The 13,346-nt window shown below is 40.0% G+C and overlaps 1 protein-coding gene across 2 annotated transcripts in view; it reads right to left on the bottom strand.

Annotated features, from left to right (window-relative positions):
* The window catches only part of FBXL5 (F-box and leucine rich repeat protein 5), a 31,384-nt gene extending 21,112 nt beyond the window's left edge, over nucleotides 1-10,272 (bottom strand). The window contains exons 1-5 of one of the 2 annotated variants that reach the window (XM_015818055.1): nucleotides 10,129-10,272; nucleotides 3,915-4,130; nucleotides 3,224-3,319; nucleotides 900-1,089; nucleotides 329-511 (exon numbers count right to left, since the gene is read on the bottom strand). In XM_015818055.1, coding sequence (XP_015673541.1) covers nucleotides 329-511; nucleotides 900-1,089; nucleotides 3,224-3,319; nucleotides 3,915-4,130; nucleotides 10,129-10,212 — 769 coding nt within the window. In that variant the 5' untranslated portion in view covers nucleotides 10,213-10,272. The remainder of the gene's footprint in view (nucleotides 1-328; nucleotides 512-899; nucleotides 1,090-3,223; nucleotides 3,320-3,914; nucleotides 4,131-10,128) is intronic. The other variant, XM_015818054.1, reaches the window with a different exon arrangement.
* Between the last annotated feature and the right edge of the window lie 3,074 nt (nucleotides 10,273-13,346).

The following is a 13,346-nucleotide window of genomic DNA, read 5'->3' as shown; positions in this document are numbered from 1 at the left end:
TGTTAACTTTGCTTGTTAGGAGCCAGCTGTGATGATTGCAAATGTGATCCTGTGACTGTAGGACGCTGCAACTATGCAAAAAAGCACGCTGATGGCTAAGCACTCAAATTGCAATCACATGACTGTGTGTACACTGTGACGACTGTAAGCTCAAGGCAAATAAGTATAAATCTACTTTTTCAGCGCTGCTGCACGTTAATCAACTAGTTCATCTGTACAACATAATAATGCTCAGTCATAGAAGTTTTTTTAATCGTTTAAATAACTACAAATTACTAGGAATAGTAATTAGGGCTGCTAAAAAAAGATTGAGCGTGCAACCTCTTACCTCTAGCCCAATGCACAGGATAAAGGTGTTTCCAGAGAAATCCTGTTTTCGCTAACTGTGACCATTTGGTGCTGACTTGACTACATCGGCATAATTCTTGAGGACTAAGGTAGCTAAAAATAGTCAGCATCACCTCAGAAGGCAGATGAACAATGCTGGTGGCTTGTCCTGGTTCTTCAGTTTCTGAAAAACAGAAGTCACTCTACAGACACAAATGCTTGAGAAGTTGGTCAATCTTAGCAGAATTCAGCTCTAAAGAGGCACTTCTAGAACTGTGGCAAAGAGAATGCTGTTGACAGGTGGGGGGAGAGATTTTTTTAAAAGGCTATTTTTGGAATTATGCCCCCAACTACTCATTCACAGCTACTTTCAATTTAAGGGCAGTAATGGAATTCAGCCGGTTCGCACCAGTTCAGTAGAACCGGTAGCTAAATTTTGTTGAGTTTGGAGAACCGGCTGAATTGCACACCACTTCTGGAAGTCTGTTCTAGGCCTCGGAGGCCCAGGCCTGCATCCACGCAGAGAACCAGTTATTCAGGGATTTGAATCCCACCACTGTTTAAGGGCTTACCATGATCTGCTTTTTCATCCACAGAATATTTAAAAACTTTCTGGAGTTCTTCTGCTTGATTCCACAGACTAATCCCTCTACTTATTTCTGCTGCAGTTTCCTTCTGTGAACAGTGTTGTGCAATTACTTTCTTTTTTATGTCCTTCAGTTCTTCATAGGTAAAATATTCCATCAACATTGGCTGGAAAACCTAAGGGATAACTATGATCACTATCTGAACATCAGTTCTAACTTACATTATACACTACATTTTTTCCTTACATTTAGAAAGTTATGGGCTTTTGGTGAATTACAAATATTCTTTACATTTAAAAAGAAAACAATGATGAATTCAGGAATCGTGCTTGTTGCACAAAATCCAAATCTAATGATCAAAGCTGATTTCAAAGGAAAATAATTGTCAGATAATAAACATGTAAAAATGGAAAAACTATACATATCAACATGAATAGTATCAAAATAGCAAAAAATATTAAAAACAATAATATATCTCGAGAATTCAGCACATTTTCATGTAACCCAGTTACATCTAAGTCTTTAAAAAAACTGCTAAAGTGCACGTTTTAAAAAAATTATATACTTTATTTATACTACCATGACAAGCATACCACAAACACACAAACACGGAGAATGTAAGCAGATATCACAGGGTACACAGTTTTGCAGATTTAGTATTTGGAGAGATATTAAAAATTCATTTAAAGTATGTTCTAATCTTTTAAAAAATATTAAATGTTACTCTTTTAAAAAAATAGTTCAGATCAACGCATTTCTTTTGAGCAGCATTTCAAAACATTTATTGTATACCACCCAGAGTAACATATGTGAGATGGATGGCTATATAAAATAAATGAATAAACAATTTTCTAATGTTATCAGAACTCAACTACAGGTAGTCCTCAACTTAAATCATTCATTTAGTGACTGTTCAAAGTCACAATGACAATGAAAAAAGTGACTTATGACCGTTTTTCACATTTACAACCATTGCAGCATCCCCATGATCAAAATTCAAATGCTTGGCAACTGGTTCATATTTATGATGATTGCAGTATCCTGGGGTCATGTGATCACCTCTTGCGACTTTCTGACAAGCAATGTCAATGGGGAAGCCAGATTCACTTTGCAACTATGTTACTAACTTAATGGCAGTGATTCACTTAACAACTGTGGCAAGAAAATGGGGCAAAAGTCATTTAACAACTGTCTTGTTTAGCAAGAGAAATTTTGGACTCAATTGTGTTGTAAGTCGAGGACTACCTGTAGTTAAATAAACATTGACCACTTTTAATCTTTTGAAGCCAAGCTTGGAAGCTATAGCAATTTTAAGGGGCAACACACAAATGAATAAATCAAATGTTTATCTACAGTTCTGTCCCAAAGATGTAAGGCAGTGATAAGTGTTGGCAAACACATATACCTGCCTTATTTAAACTCAATGTAACAGCACAACTATGTCATACTAGCAGTAGTCAGTAGAACACCCAGAGTAAGATGGGGAAAAGAGAAAGAAATAAATGCAAGCTGTTCTTTTGATTAGCAGGGTCTGCTAGTATAAATTCCAGCTCTGGACCACAATACTGGAATGATTTAATCTTTATTATTAGAATATTTTTAAATCCTGCCAGGGTACAAGAAACAAACATCTGAGGGCAGCTTGGTCTTACAGAACTTCCATTTGTAATATGTGTTCTTAACAACTCTGAAATATATTTTGAGTCTAGTTTTTATATGAAGACTGTAAAATTTAATTAGCATTAAAGCCCCCCCCCAAAAAAGAATTATCTTTTAATTTAATTAAAAGAATTTTAAAATGTGTACTTCATTTTAGCGGTTCATAAATTGTGCTTCATATTAACGTTTCATAAATTGGTGGAAGGTAATTCTATTTTGTTCCTATTTACAAGAACAATATATCTGCTTATGTACACGTAGTTTAAGCTATCTCTGCTCTCACTGTGGAGGTTTTCCTTAATTCAAATGACCAATCCAATGACAAAGGAAAATGATTTCAAATGTCACAGAAGAGACTGAAAAGGAAACACAAGGAACCCGAAATATTTCACACTGTGAAATCCTATGGGGCTAAGGACAGGACTTGGGGATGAGTTTTCTGAAACCCCAGGATTTTTTCAGCTGAAGTTACCTTCTCAGTTTAGTGAGTGCATTCAAGAAAGGGCAGAAATCATGAAGCAGCATTTTCTTTTAACATATAAATTTTTATTTTGATAAAAAATAATGATGACTACACACTATTCACTCCAAATGTTAAAAATAAAGGAAACATTTCTCAAAACATTTAATCATTCCCTCAAACCACTCACCTCCTCTTCCTCTTTCATGTGAGGAAGGAAATCTCTGGTAAAAGCTTCCAATCGTTCCTTTAGCTGTTTCGCATAGTTGAGCTGCTCATATTCATTCTGAAAATTAGTTTTCAAATTCATCATAGAACTATGTGCTACTTAAATTATAAATATGTATGATCTACTTATTAAATAATACTTTACATTTAAAGTATTAGATCATAAAACTTTTAAGACAAAAATAAATATTGGAGTTGGGTTTCAAATATTTAGTAATGCAATTTACTCCACGGCTTTTTCAATTCCAATTTTAATCTATCAGATATACAAAACTGGGAAGCACTGTGACGTTTGCTTTTTTAAAGTTATGTTTGCTATCAAAGTGAACACAAAAAAGGGGGGTTTTTTACACATTTCTTGTGGCTTAACCAAATGAGCTAGGAGCACATTCACCAAATTTAAAAATCAAAGAAAATTTTCAACATAACATTTTTGGATAAAAGTTATATATTAACTTATATGTTAACTATGTTCTCTTCTGAATATATTACAGCAGCAAACAAACACTATGTTTCCTTCACGAAACTGTATCTATCAATGAAAATGATAGTCTCTGTTTTTATAATTAAGTATCCACATGCAATATTGATACTGCTTTCTTAGGACTATTCTTCAATCGATTTTACTCACGCCAAAAATCAAACAAACTCACCTTTACATTTTTCAACCCTTTCTCAAAGAGGCTAAGCATCTCTGACAACTTATTGTCTGAATGTACATTATATACAGTTTGGCTACGTTGCTGAAGTAAACCAATGATGTATTCATTTTCAATCTGCTCGTGCATTTTAAACTCTTTAAATGTAGCATATAATGATTGGAGGAGAGCTCGGAAATCATTGTTGTTGGAGAAATTTGTCTTAGAAAGCTGAAAAAAATAGAGGGTTGCACATTAGACATTTATGTTTTATTTGAATTAATTTTTAAGAAACTAATTCTAAGAAGGTATTCGCCAACTATAAATTCCTAACTAAATTTCAACTTCTGCAGTTTTATCCAGCTCTGCTTAAAATTATTTTAGGTATTATTTTTAAATGTTAAAGGTATATGTTATATACTGAAAAAATCAGATTTAACTTCAATAACATTTAACTATAATTTTAATTCATATAAAGTACTTTATTTAACTCAAAGGTTCTTTTTCAAAAGGCAACTGGATTGTTTTTCCTTGAGGAAGAAGGAGGAAACATTCCACTTCTCATCCAAGAAGCTTCATCAGTTCTGATGGTGGGGGGATGGAAGGATAGGTACTGACAGTTGAGACTGGATGGTGGGGGGATGAAAGGATAGCTTCTAATAGGATGGGGGAGAAGGATTGTATTTCTTTGCAGTCATCTGGTTGTTAGCACTCTGAGAGCTGTTGAGGCCATTTGGCACAGATAAACCCCCAAGTGGCCTCAACAGCTCTGAGAAGGAATGCTAACGACCAGACGACTGCTAAGAAAGACAATTCTTCCATTCCATCCCCCATCCTATCAGAACCTATCTTTCCATCTCCCCACGATCCAGTCTCAAATATCCGTACCTATATTCCATCCCACCATCAGAATTGATTCAGCTTCTTGGATGAGAAGTGAAACGTTTTCTTCTTCCTCAAGGAAAAAACAGTCCAGTTGCCTTTTGAAACAGCACCTTTGAGACAACTATGACCTGGATGACTGAGAATCTCCACAGACATTTACTTTATTTAACATTTTTGCATTCATGATAGCTAAAAAGCAGAACATTCAGGAAACATTAAAAAAGTAAAAAAAATTAAAACAGTATTTCATGGTCATAAACAAACATTCTAAAACAGTTTTTTCAGTCTAGCTATTATGATTAAGTCTTCTCAACTAGGATTGCAGACTTTTAATTTGAAATACTTAATCTTTCATTTGAAAGTAATTATTCAATCTGTAATTATATGTCAGGTCTTCAAACTTGGCCCTTTTATGACTTGTGGACTTCAAGTCCCAGAATTCCTCAGCCAGCGTGCCTGGCTGAGGAATTCTGGGAGTTGAAGTCCACAAGTCATAAAAGGGCCAAGTTTGAAGACCCCTGTTATATGCTATAAGTATAATTTATGTATTCAAAATAAATTTTGAACATGAAAAAGGCATGTTATTTCCATGTATTCTGAGAAGACACTTTTAGAGGTACCTGTTTATTAAGTTTACAATTATGCATACATATTCAGAGTTCCATCATGAGCAACTGCAGTTTAATCAACTAGGTACCTTAATTTATAGAACTTTTAAAAACCAATAATTTGTTTGAAGGAATATAGCTACTAGATTCACTCCAATCCACTGTAGTGCTGTCTGGTGACACTGGAGAAGTTTACATACATTTCACTATGGTAAACATTACACACTTTTTACAAACACCTATCCATTTGGCCAATTTTTTAGCTGGTATAATGGCACTCAGCTTGATGTATCATATTAAGTTGATGCTCCCAAAAATCCTAAGAATGCTGAAACAATGCAATTCCAAATCAATTGTTTTAGATAGCAGTATCTTGTCAAAAATTCTACTACCAAAAACAAAACAATCTTCCAAATTGAGTGTTTTATTTGCACCCATATTTAGTCTAATACAGATACTTGAAGAAAAGCAAAAGTTCAATTTCTTATTTAGCTTGAAGATCAATATTCTCCAACACTTCTTTCACTGGAAGTGTCAGTGAAATAAATCGGGTTTTTTGCTTACTCTTACAAGTAAACAGATAAACTGCTGCCCCAATTTTTCCAGAGGACTTGGCTACTTTAATATTTCAGAGAAGGATGTGTTATCTACCCAACATGCTTTGTGAAACAGTCCTGTTAAATCCCAAAGGTGCTTTTTCACGAGGCAACTGGACTTTTTTCCTCTTTGAAGACATTTTGCTTCTCATCCAAGAAGCTTCTTCAGCTCTGAAGAACAACTGAAGAAGCTTCTTCGATGAGATACGAAACGTCTTCAAAGAGGAAAAAGAAAGTCCTGTTGCTTCATGAAAAAGCACCTTTGGGATAACCATAACCTGGATGACTGAGAATCTCCATAGACATTTAATCCTGTCAAATGTTTTACGAAGCCTAACAAATGGAACAAATCACCAAACCCTCATTTTTAGAACATGGACAGATCAAAAAGTTAAATCCATGTACATATTGCTTTCTATTATTAGCAATGTTCATAGTTACATTGCAGAACAAAAAAAGTAAGTTTTTTCAGGTGATAGAAGTGACCTTTAAGGCCTGGCACACACTATGCGTCCACTTTCTACATTTGTGTTTTGATAATGGCGAGTTACATGCAACGCCATCAGCAATATTAATTTTATTTGTGCTGAAACTGCTCATTCAAGTACTTCCACATGCCATTCTACCTGCATTCTTTCAAACTAGAAATCAATTCAATAAATTTAAACAGGATTTAAGTGCACTGTTCAATAACATTCTTCTCTACAAAAACATAAAATTCTGAAAGCAATTATATTAGCTTAATATATATTTCTCCATCTTCATCAGGTTTTCCTCATTATAGATTTAATTTTATGACAAAGATGATTTTTGAGGCATACACTGCTGACCCCCGATCCACACATATGATCAAGGTTCCTTGCATACATAGCACAAGACAATCTTAAGCAAACTAAGAGAGGTGTTTTTAGTAAGCCAGCTTCTTTTTTTATGGGTGGACAGGTCTAGAAAAGCACTGTGCAAGCCTGACCATGTCCCAGGATATGAGTCAGCAGAAAAGCAAAGCAGTTTACTGGATCCAGAAATACAGTGCCTCGAGTGGAAAACCTTATCTCTTTTTCAGGAATGGAGAAGAGGACAAAACTTAAAACATTAATTTCTCTTTGGGCATCCTCAAAGTGATACCCGACAGACAACGCTCCAAAGATCTCCAGTCCCCTTTTGCTTTGACAGAGCAGAGGAACTCTTCCTTGGATCAAAGGCACAAACAAGCAACTCAGATCCCAAATGTGTTTTTTCATGAGGCAATTGGACTTCTTGCAGAGAAAGCACCTTTGAGATAATTATGACCTGGATGACTGAAAATCTCCAAATGCAACTCAGATAATTCTCTTTCCTGAAGCATATTATATAGGGTTTGGTTTCTTTTTTAATCCTGCTTTGTCTACCAAAAGGAGCTAACCAGTCATTCCCTTCTCTCTCTCACCATACCTGAATATTTTTTCCTAAAAATTAAGTGATACTATTTTCAACCGCATTTTTAACTTTAAGCATACTTTGGTATTGCCACAGTAAACTAACTTAAGTTTCAATGACTCTTTCTGTAAGGATCTACTTCAGCTAGCCATCCAAGAAACCAGAACTCTTGAAACAGGCATTGTCTCAAAAGGAACTTTTATTAGGGGTTAGTGACAGTAGGGAAGTCAAGGTGAGATCTGGAGAAAAGCCTGCTTAAATGGTATAGTTAACCTAGCAATCTTCCTCCTCCCACCAAAGTCATAGTGTCCATTTGAAATCCAGCCAATCCACAGGTGGTACAATGTTTGGGTAACTGACACAGCTGGCCTGCATCTCAAGGTCTTCTCCAGTTTCGTTTCTCCATAGTTGTCTCCCTGATAAGAGACACAGTCTTTTCTCAAGTGGATAGAGGCAGGAGAGGAAAAGCAGAAAGCGAAAGTTATCCCAAGCGAAAGCAACCCCCCCCCACCCCCAGCAGAATGGCAGGCCCCAAACAAGAGCACATACGCAGGGAAAACAATAAGGATTTGAGGACCTGACAGGGTCTAATATCTGGAATTTACTTTGTGCCTTTCATAATTTTCTTTTAAAATATAAATGTCCTGTGGAATGTCTAGTAATCCTGGTCTTGTACTATAGATTAAAATGTAGACTCATATCTCCTCTAGATAAGTAAATAGATATTTAAAATCAGATGTAACATCTAACACCTTTCTAATAATGTCAAAATACAATGTAACTGAATATTATCTGCTTAACCAAGTTAATCTGTAAGTGCAAAACAAAATAATCCTTTATCACCTTCAAGAAAAACAAACCCTTAGAATATAACTTTTCACAGACTACAGTCTACTTCAAGACACACCAGATTATGGTACAAATATGTCTTTCTCCAGCTGCATTATTTCCATCTGCAGAAAGGTTGAATCACTCAAACCTAAAACTCCTTTATAGATCAAGAACTGGTTCCTTAATTTTTCCAATTTGTATCTCTGTCCAAATGTCTAATTTCTAGCTTTGCAAATTGATTTTAATTGATGATAATAAAGAGATCATGTTTCATGTACTATATATTAATTACACCCACAGATTTCAAAGGATTGCTCTTGTTCTGTTCTTCCAATTTCTGCATTCAGTCAAGGTCTTGAAAAATGATAAAAACGCTAAGTTTTTAAGGTCATTACTACTTGCAGCAAAAATGACCAAAAAAAAGAGACCAGGAGAGAAAATCCATTAAATGCTTGACTCCAATTCATATTCAGTTGAATTGCCCTGTTTTGTATCTAATATTTGTGCCAAACAAAAGTTCAATTACACACAGATTTTTTTCAACAATCCAATTTTCTGCCACCCTGGATTCTCTTTCAGACTCCTGAAACTTTCATTAGCTCAGAAATTTATGGTTGATAAGAGCAAACATATGATTAAGCTGCTCATTTGTAGGCCAGCAGCATGTGATCTCAAATGTCTAGTTCTCATGCCCATGCCTTTTTAAAACAACTACTCGAAAAAACATAACTAAATAAAAGTAGCAGTTACTACCAAGTTGATTCAACCAAGTAGATTCCTAGTCTATAAAATCATACATATTATTAGGTTTATGAATGATAGTTGATGCTGTTTTATTGTAATGAATATTGTGTTATCCCAAACCCAAGGCTCACACAAACAGTGTTCAGAGTTGGCTTGGACTGCAGCTGCTGATAAGTCCAGGACTGTATGATAAAATAATGCATTAATATGTCTTTATCTTAGGCCTCAGCAACAAGATGATTCTGAAGGCTGGTGAAAAATATGGCAATATGAACGATTTGGAAAAAGAAGTCTCTCACATTCATAAGCTTATAAGGCAGCAACCGGCAAGTGAGGGGAGCAACCTATTCAGTTGCCTCTGGATTTAACTCAGTCCACCTCAACAGGCAAGTATAGCTTTGCACCTTCAGCTCTTTAAAGGACTTTCTTAACCTTATGAAATTTAAGATGGGTGGACTTCAATACCGGTAGTAGGTTGACTCAGGCCTTCCATCCTTCTGAGATCAGTAAAATGGGGACCCAGGTTGTTGGGGGCAATATGCTGACTTTGTAAACCGCTTAGAGATTGTTGTAAAGCACTATGAAGCAGTATGTAAGTCTAAGTACTATTGCTAATTCCCAGAATCATGTAGCAGGGAGCTGAAGTTGACCCATCTTCTAACTCAGGGGTCTTCAAACTTGGCCCTTTTATGACTTGTGTGCCTGGCTGAGGAATTCTGGGAGTTGAAGTCCACAAGTCATAAAAGGGCCAAGTTTGAAGACCCCTGTTCTAATTGCTGGAGTTGAGAAACACCCCCTTAAAGGAATCAACAAATACAAGCCATGACAACTAAGAGTTAAAGAGATGGGCAAGAAGGGGGGAACCCAGAGACCTTGAGCCAGTTATTCCCCCCACAGGAGAATAAACTTTTCCTTCCTGGATTAAAAGAAAAAAATCAGTATCTCTAAAAGCAGAAAAGCAAGAAGAGGGAGAACTACGTCGCGCGCAAGACAGCAACCCAACTGCGCAAGCGCAGTTATCCCCTCTTGTGCGCGGACGCACTATCTCCATCCCGCCGGCCGAGGCCGAGGCGCGGGGGTGTGTCGCAGCGCCTGAAATAAGGCGGCGGTTGCAGCAACTCCCACGACGCCCCTCAGTCCCTTCCCTACCTTGTCGCAGTAGAGCCCGACGAGCTGCTTCATCCGCCAGTGCGGGGCGGTGAAAACATCCACCTCCTCCGGGAAGGGAGCCATCTTCTCTCCCCCATAGACAGCGACGTTCACTCCCTCAACCGCGCTCCAGCGACGAGCATTGGCGGCCTACTATGCGCACGCGTCCCGGGCGGAGGCGGCGCAAGCGCTGACACCCCCAGTCCTCCATCACGTGAAGGGAGGAGAGCGCCTTTTACCTAGAGAGGCATTTCCGGGCCGAAAAGCGGCCATTTTTAAATGCCTTGTAAAGACCAGGCATTTTGTAGAACTGGGAAGCGTGTAATCTGAGCGTCTTGCATTGCGTGACATCCTAATACGCTTCTTCAGCCAGGTGGCAAGTTTACAGGAGATCTAACATGGCCTTCTGGCAGACATGAACCCTAAATTATGAATGGCCAGTTATGCAATTTGCAGAATGACTGGTTTGGGGGTCTGTCCCATGTCCCGCATAAAGCAGAGTCTTTTCCAACCTTGGCAACTATTAAGATGTGTAGACTTCAACTTCCAGTGATTTTCCTCCGTTTTTAAAATCTCCATTTTGGGTTTGCATGTTGGGTCTCTAACTGAAATAAAGTAATTGATGGATTGCTATAATATATTGCTATTCCCCCCTTCCCTCCACTTTTGGTTTATGGAATGCTATAGGTTTCTGTTTTGACCCCAGTGTTAGTCTCTATGCCAGGGGTAGGCAACCTTGACTCTTATGACTCGTGGACTTCAACTCCGAAAATTCCTGAGCCAGCATGGCTAGCTCAGGAATTCTGGAAGTTGAAGTCCATGAGTCATAAAAGAGCCAAGGTTGCCTACCCCTGCTTTATGCCAAGACATCTTCAGACTGTTTTCCACATAGCTTTTATTATGTATTAAGTACTAATCTTAATGCATTATGATACTAACGAACCTCCAACCGTTTTGGAGGGAAGTTGAAAAATTCAGGTTTAGGCGGGAGCGAACTAATGTGATTGGCTGACGCCCTAGAGGCAGAAAGTATAAATTGCAAGCATTTTGTGTTACGTCCTGGGCCGGCAGGCACAGGCTGCAGCAATTGGCCCGGGCAGACCATGTGGATGCCCAGGACAAGAAAGGCTGCTCCCAGCCTTTGCAATGATTGGCCAGCAAGGTATTGTGCAGGGGGGCCACACCATTTTAAAATCTGTTCTGTTGGTTTTGCAATAAAGATTGACTCAGTCTGCCAGCACTGAGACGCTGGAGGTGAGCTCAGAAAAGGGGGCCCCTTCTCAATCCTTGCAGCAGGAGGCGTGGACGAAGTTCCTGGGCTGAAACGATGGCAAAGATAGGCCAGCTTTCAGAATTTGACACAGCTCACCCAGAACGCTGGAGCTTGTACGTGGCCCAGGTGGAGAACTATCTCCGGGTGAATCACATTCGTGAAGATGACCTCAAAGCTGCCACGCTGCTGTGTGTGTGGGGGCGAGAGATTGCAGAGAATCTGGTCGCTCCAGCACCACTGGAATCAATCACCTACACAGACTTGAAGAGGATGCTTTGAGAGCATTTTGAACCCAAGCTCTCAGTGATTGCCTGGCGACATGCGTTCGAGCAGAGGGACAGAGGCCTGGTGAGTCTGCAGCAGAGTTTATTGCAGCCTTGCGACAAGCAGCTAGGCCCTGCGAATTCAAAGACTTGGAGGAGAGACTGAGGGATTGGCTGGTCTGTGGCCTGCGAAGCCGGGAGTTGCAGCAGAAGCTCTTTGCGAAGGAAGGCCTCACGTTCCAAGATGCCCTGAGGGAAGTTTCAGCCGAAGAAGCAGCAGGCAGAGCTGTGAAGGCCTTGAGGCTCACCAAGCCCCCTCAAGTTCCAGCCACCGTCCATCAAGAGGTTGCTCACGAAGAATCCGAACAGGATCCAGAATTGGAAATGGACCGGCTGCATCAGACTCCAGGGAGAAAGCCTCACGGAGGGAAGGCCCAGCCAGCATCATCCCCTCGGTGCATCGGGTGTGGAGGCTGCCATCGCCATGCAGACTGCCGTTTTCGCTCTGCCATCTGCAGGGCCTGTGGGAGGCAAGGCCACATTGCCTCCGTCTGTTTGGGTCGGCAGAAGGAACGTTACCCAGAAGAATTGCCTCAGAAAGGTACCAGGGTCCCCAGCCAGAACAGGGTGGGCTTCTGCGCATCACGTAGGAGCGTTTTTAGAACGGGGGTCCACAGGCTACTTAGGAAGAAGCTTCACATCAATGTGAAGTTGCAAGGGGTTTCCTTGTCGATGGAGCTGGACACTGGGTCCGCTCTATCGATCATCTCCCTAGACACCTTTAACAAGGTCTGCAGCAGAAGCGGCCTACGGGTGAAACTCAGGCCGTCAAACCTCATCCTCACAGATTTCCAAAATTCCAGAGTCAACGTGAGGGGGGAGGCCACACTCAAGGTGCAGCATAGGAATTTTGAGGGGTTACTGGATGTAGTTGTGGTTGGGGGAGACCGTACGAGTCTCATTGGACTCGACTGGTTTCAGGCCCTGGGAATTCAGGTGACTGGAATACACAGCGTGCAAACAACAGGCCTGGCTGGGGTCTGCAAGGAGTTTGCAGATGTGTTTAGTCCAGAACTTGGCTCCTACAAAGGCCCTCCTATTTCTCTGAGGCTAGACCCAGCCATAGCCCCATTAGAATCAAGCCACGCAGGGTGCCCTTTGCCTTAAAGGGTAAAATAGATGCAGAGCTGGATAAACTGATTCAGCAGGGTATCTTAGAGCCTGTGGACAGTAGTCCATGGGAAACGCCCATAGTTACACCACTGAAGGCCAATGGTGAAGTCCGAATCTGTGCGGACTACAAGTGCACGCTTAACAAAGCGCTGCAGCAGCATTCGTACCCAGTACCAGTGGTCAGTCACATTCTAGCCTCCCTCAAGGGGGGTCAGATCTTTGCTAGCTTGACCTGGCTCAGGCCTATCAACAATTCCCAGTTGATGAGGAAACGACTGAGGCCCAAACTATAGTGACTCACAGGGGGGCATTCAAGGTAAAAAGATTGCAATTTGGAGTAAACGTGGCCCCTGGGACCTTCCAGAGTGTAATGGAGCGAACGCTCCAAAATATCCCTGGCGTTTGCCCGTACTTTGACGATGTCCTCATTGCTGGGGACTCAGCTGACAATTTAGCCGAAAGGCTGAGAGCCGTTTTGCTACGTTTCCGCCAAGCGGGGCTGAAGCTTA

Source organism: Protobothrops mucrosquamatus, unplaced genomic scaffold (genome assembly GCF_001527695.2).
Source record: "Protobothrops mucrosquamatus isolate PMUCROS unplaced genomic scaffold, P.Mucros_1.0 scaffold670, whole genome shotgun sequence".
NCBI lineage: Eukaryota > Metazoa > Chordata > Lepidosauria > Squamata > Viperidae > Protobothrops > Protobothrops mucrosquamatus.
This window is presented reverse-complemented; position numbering and strand designations above follow the sequence as displayed.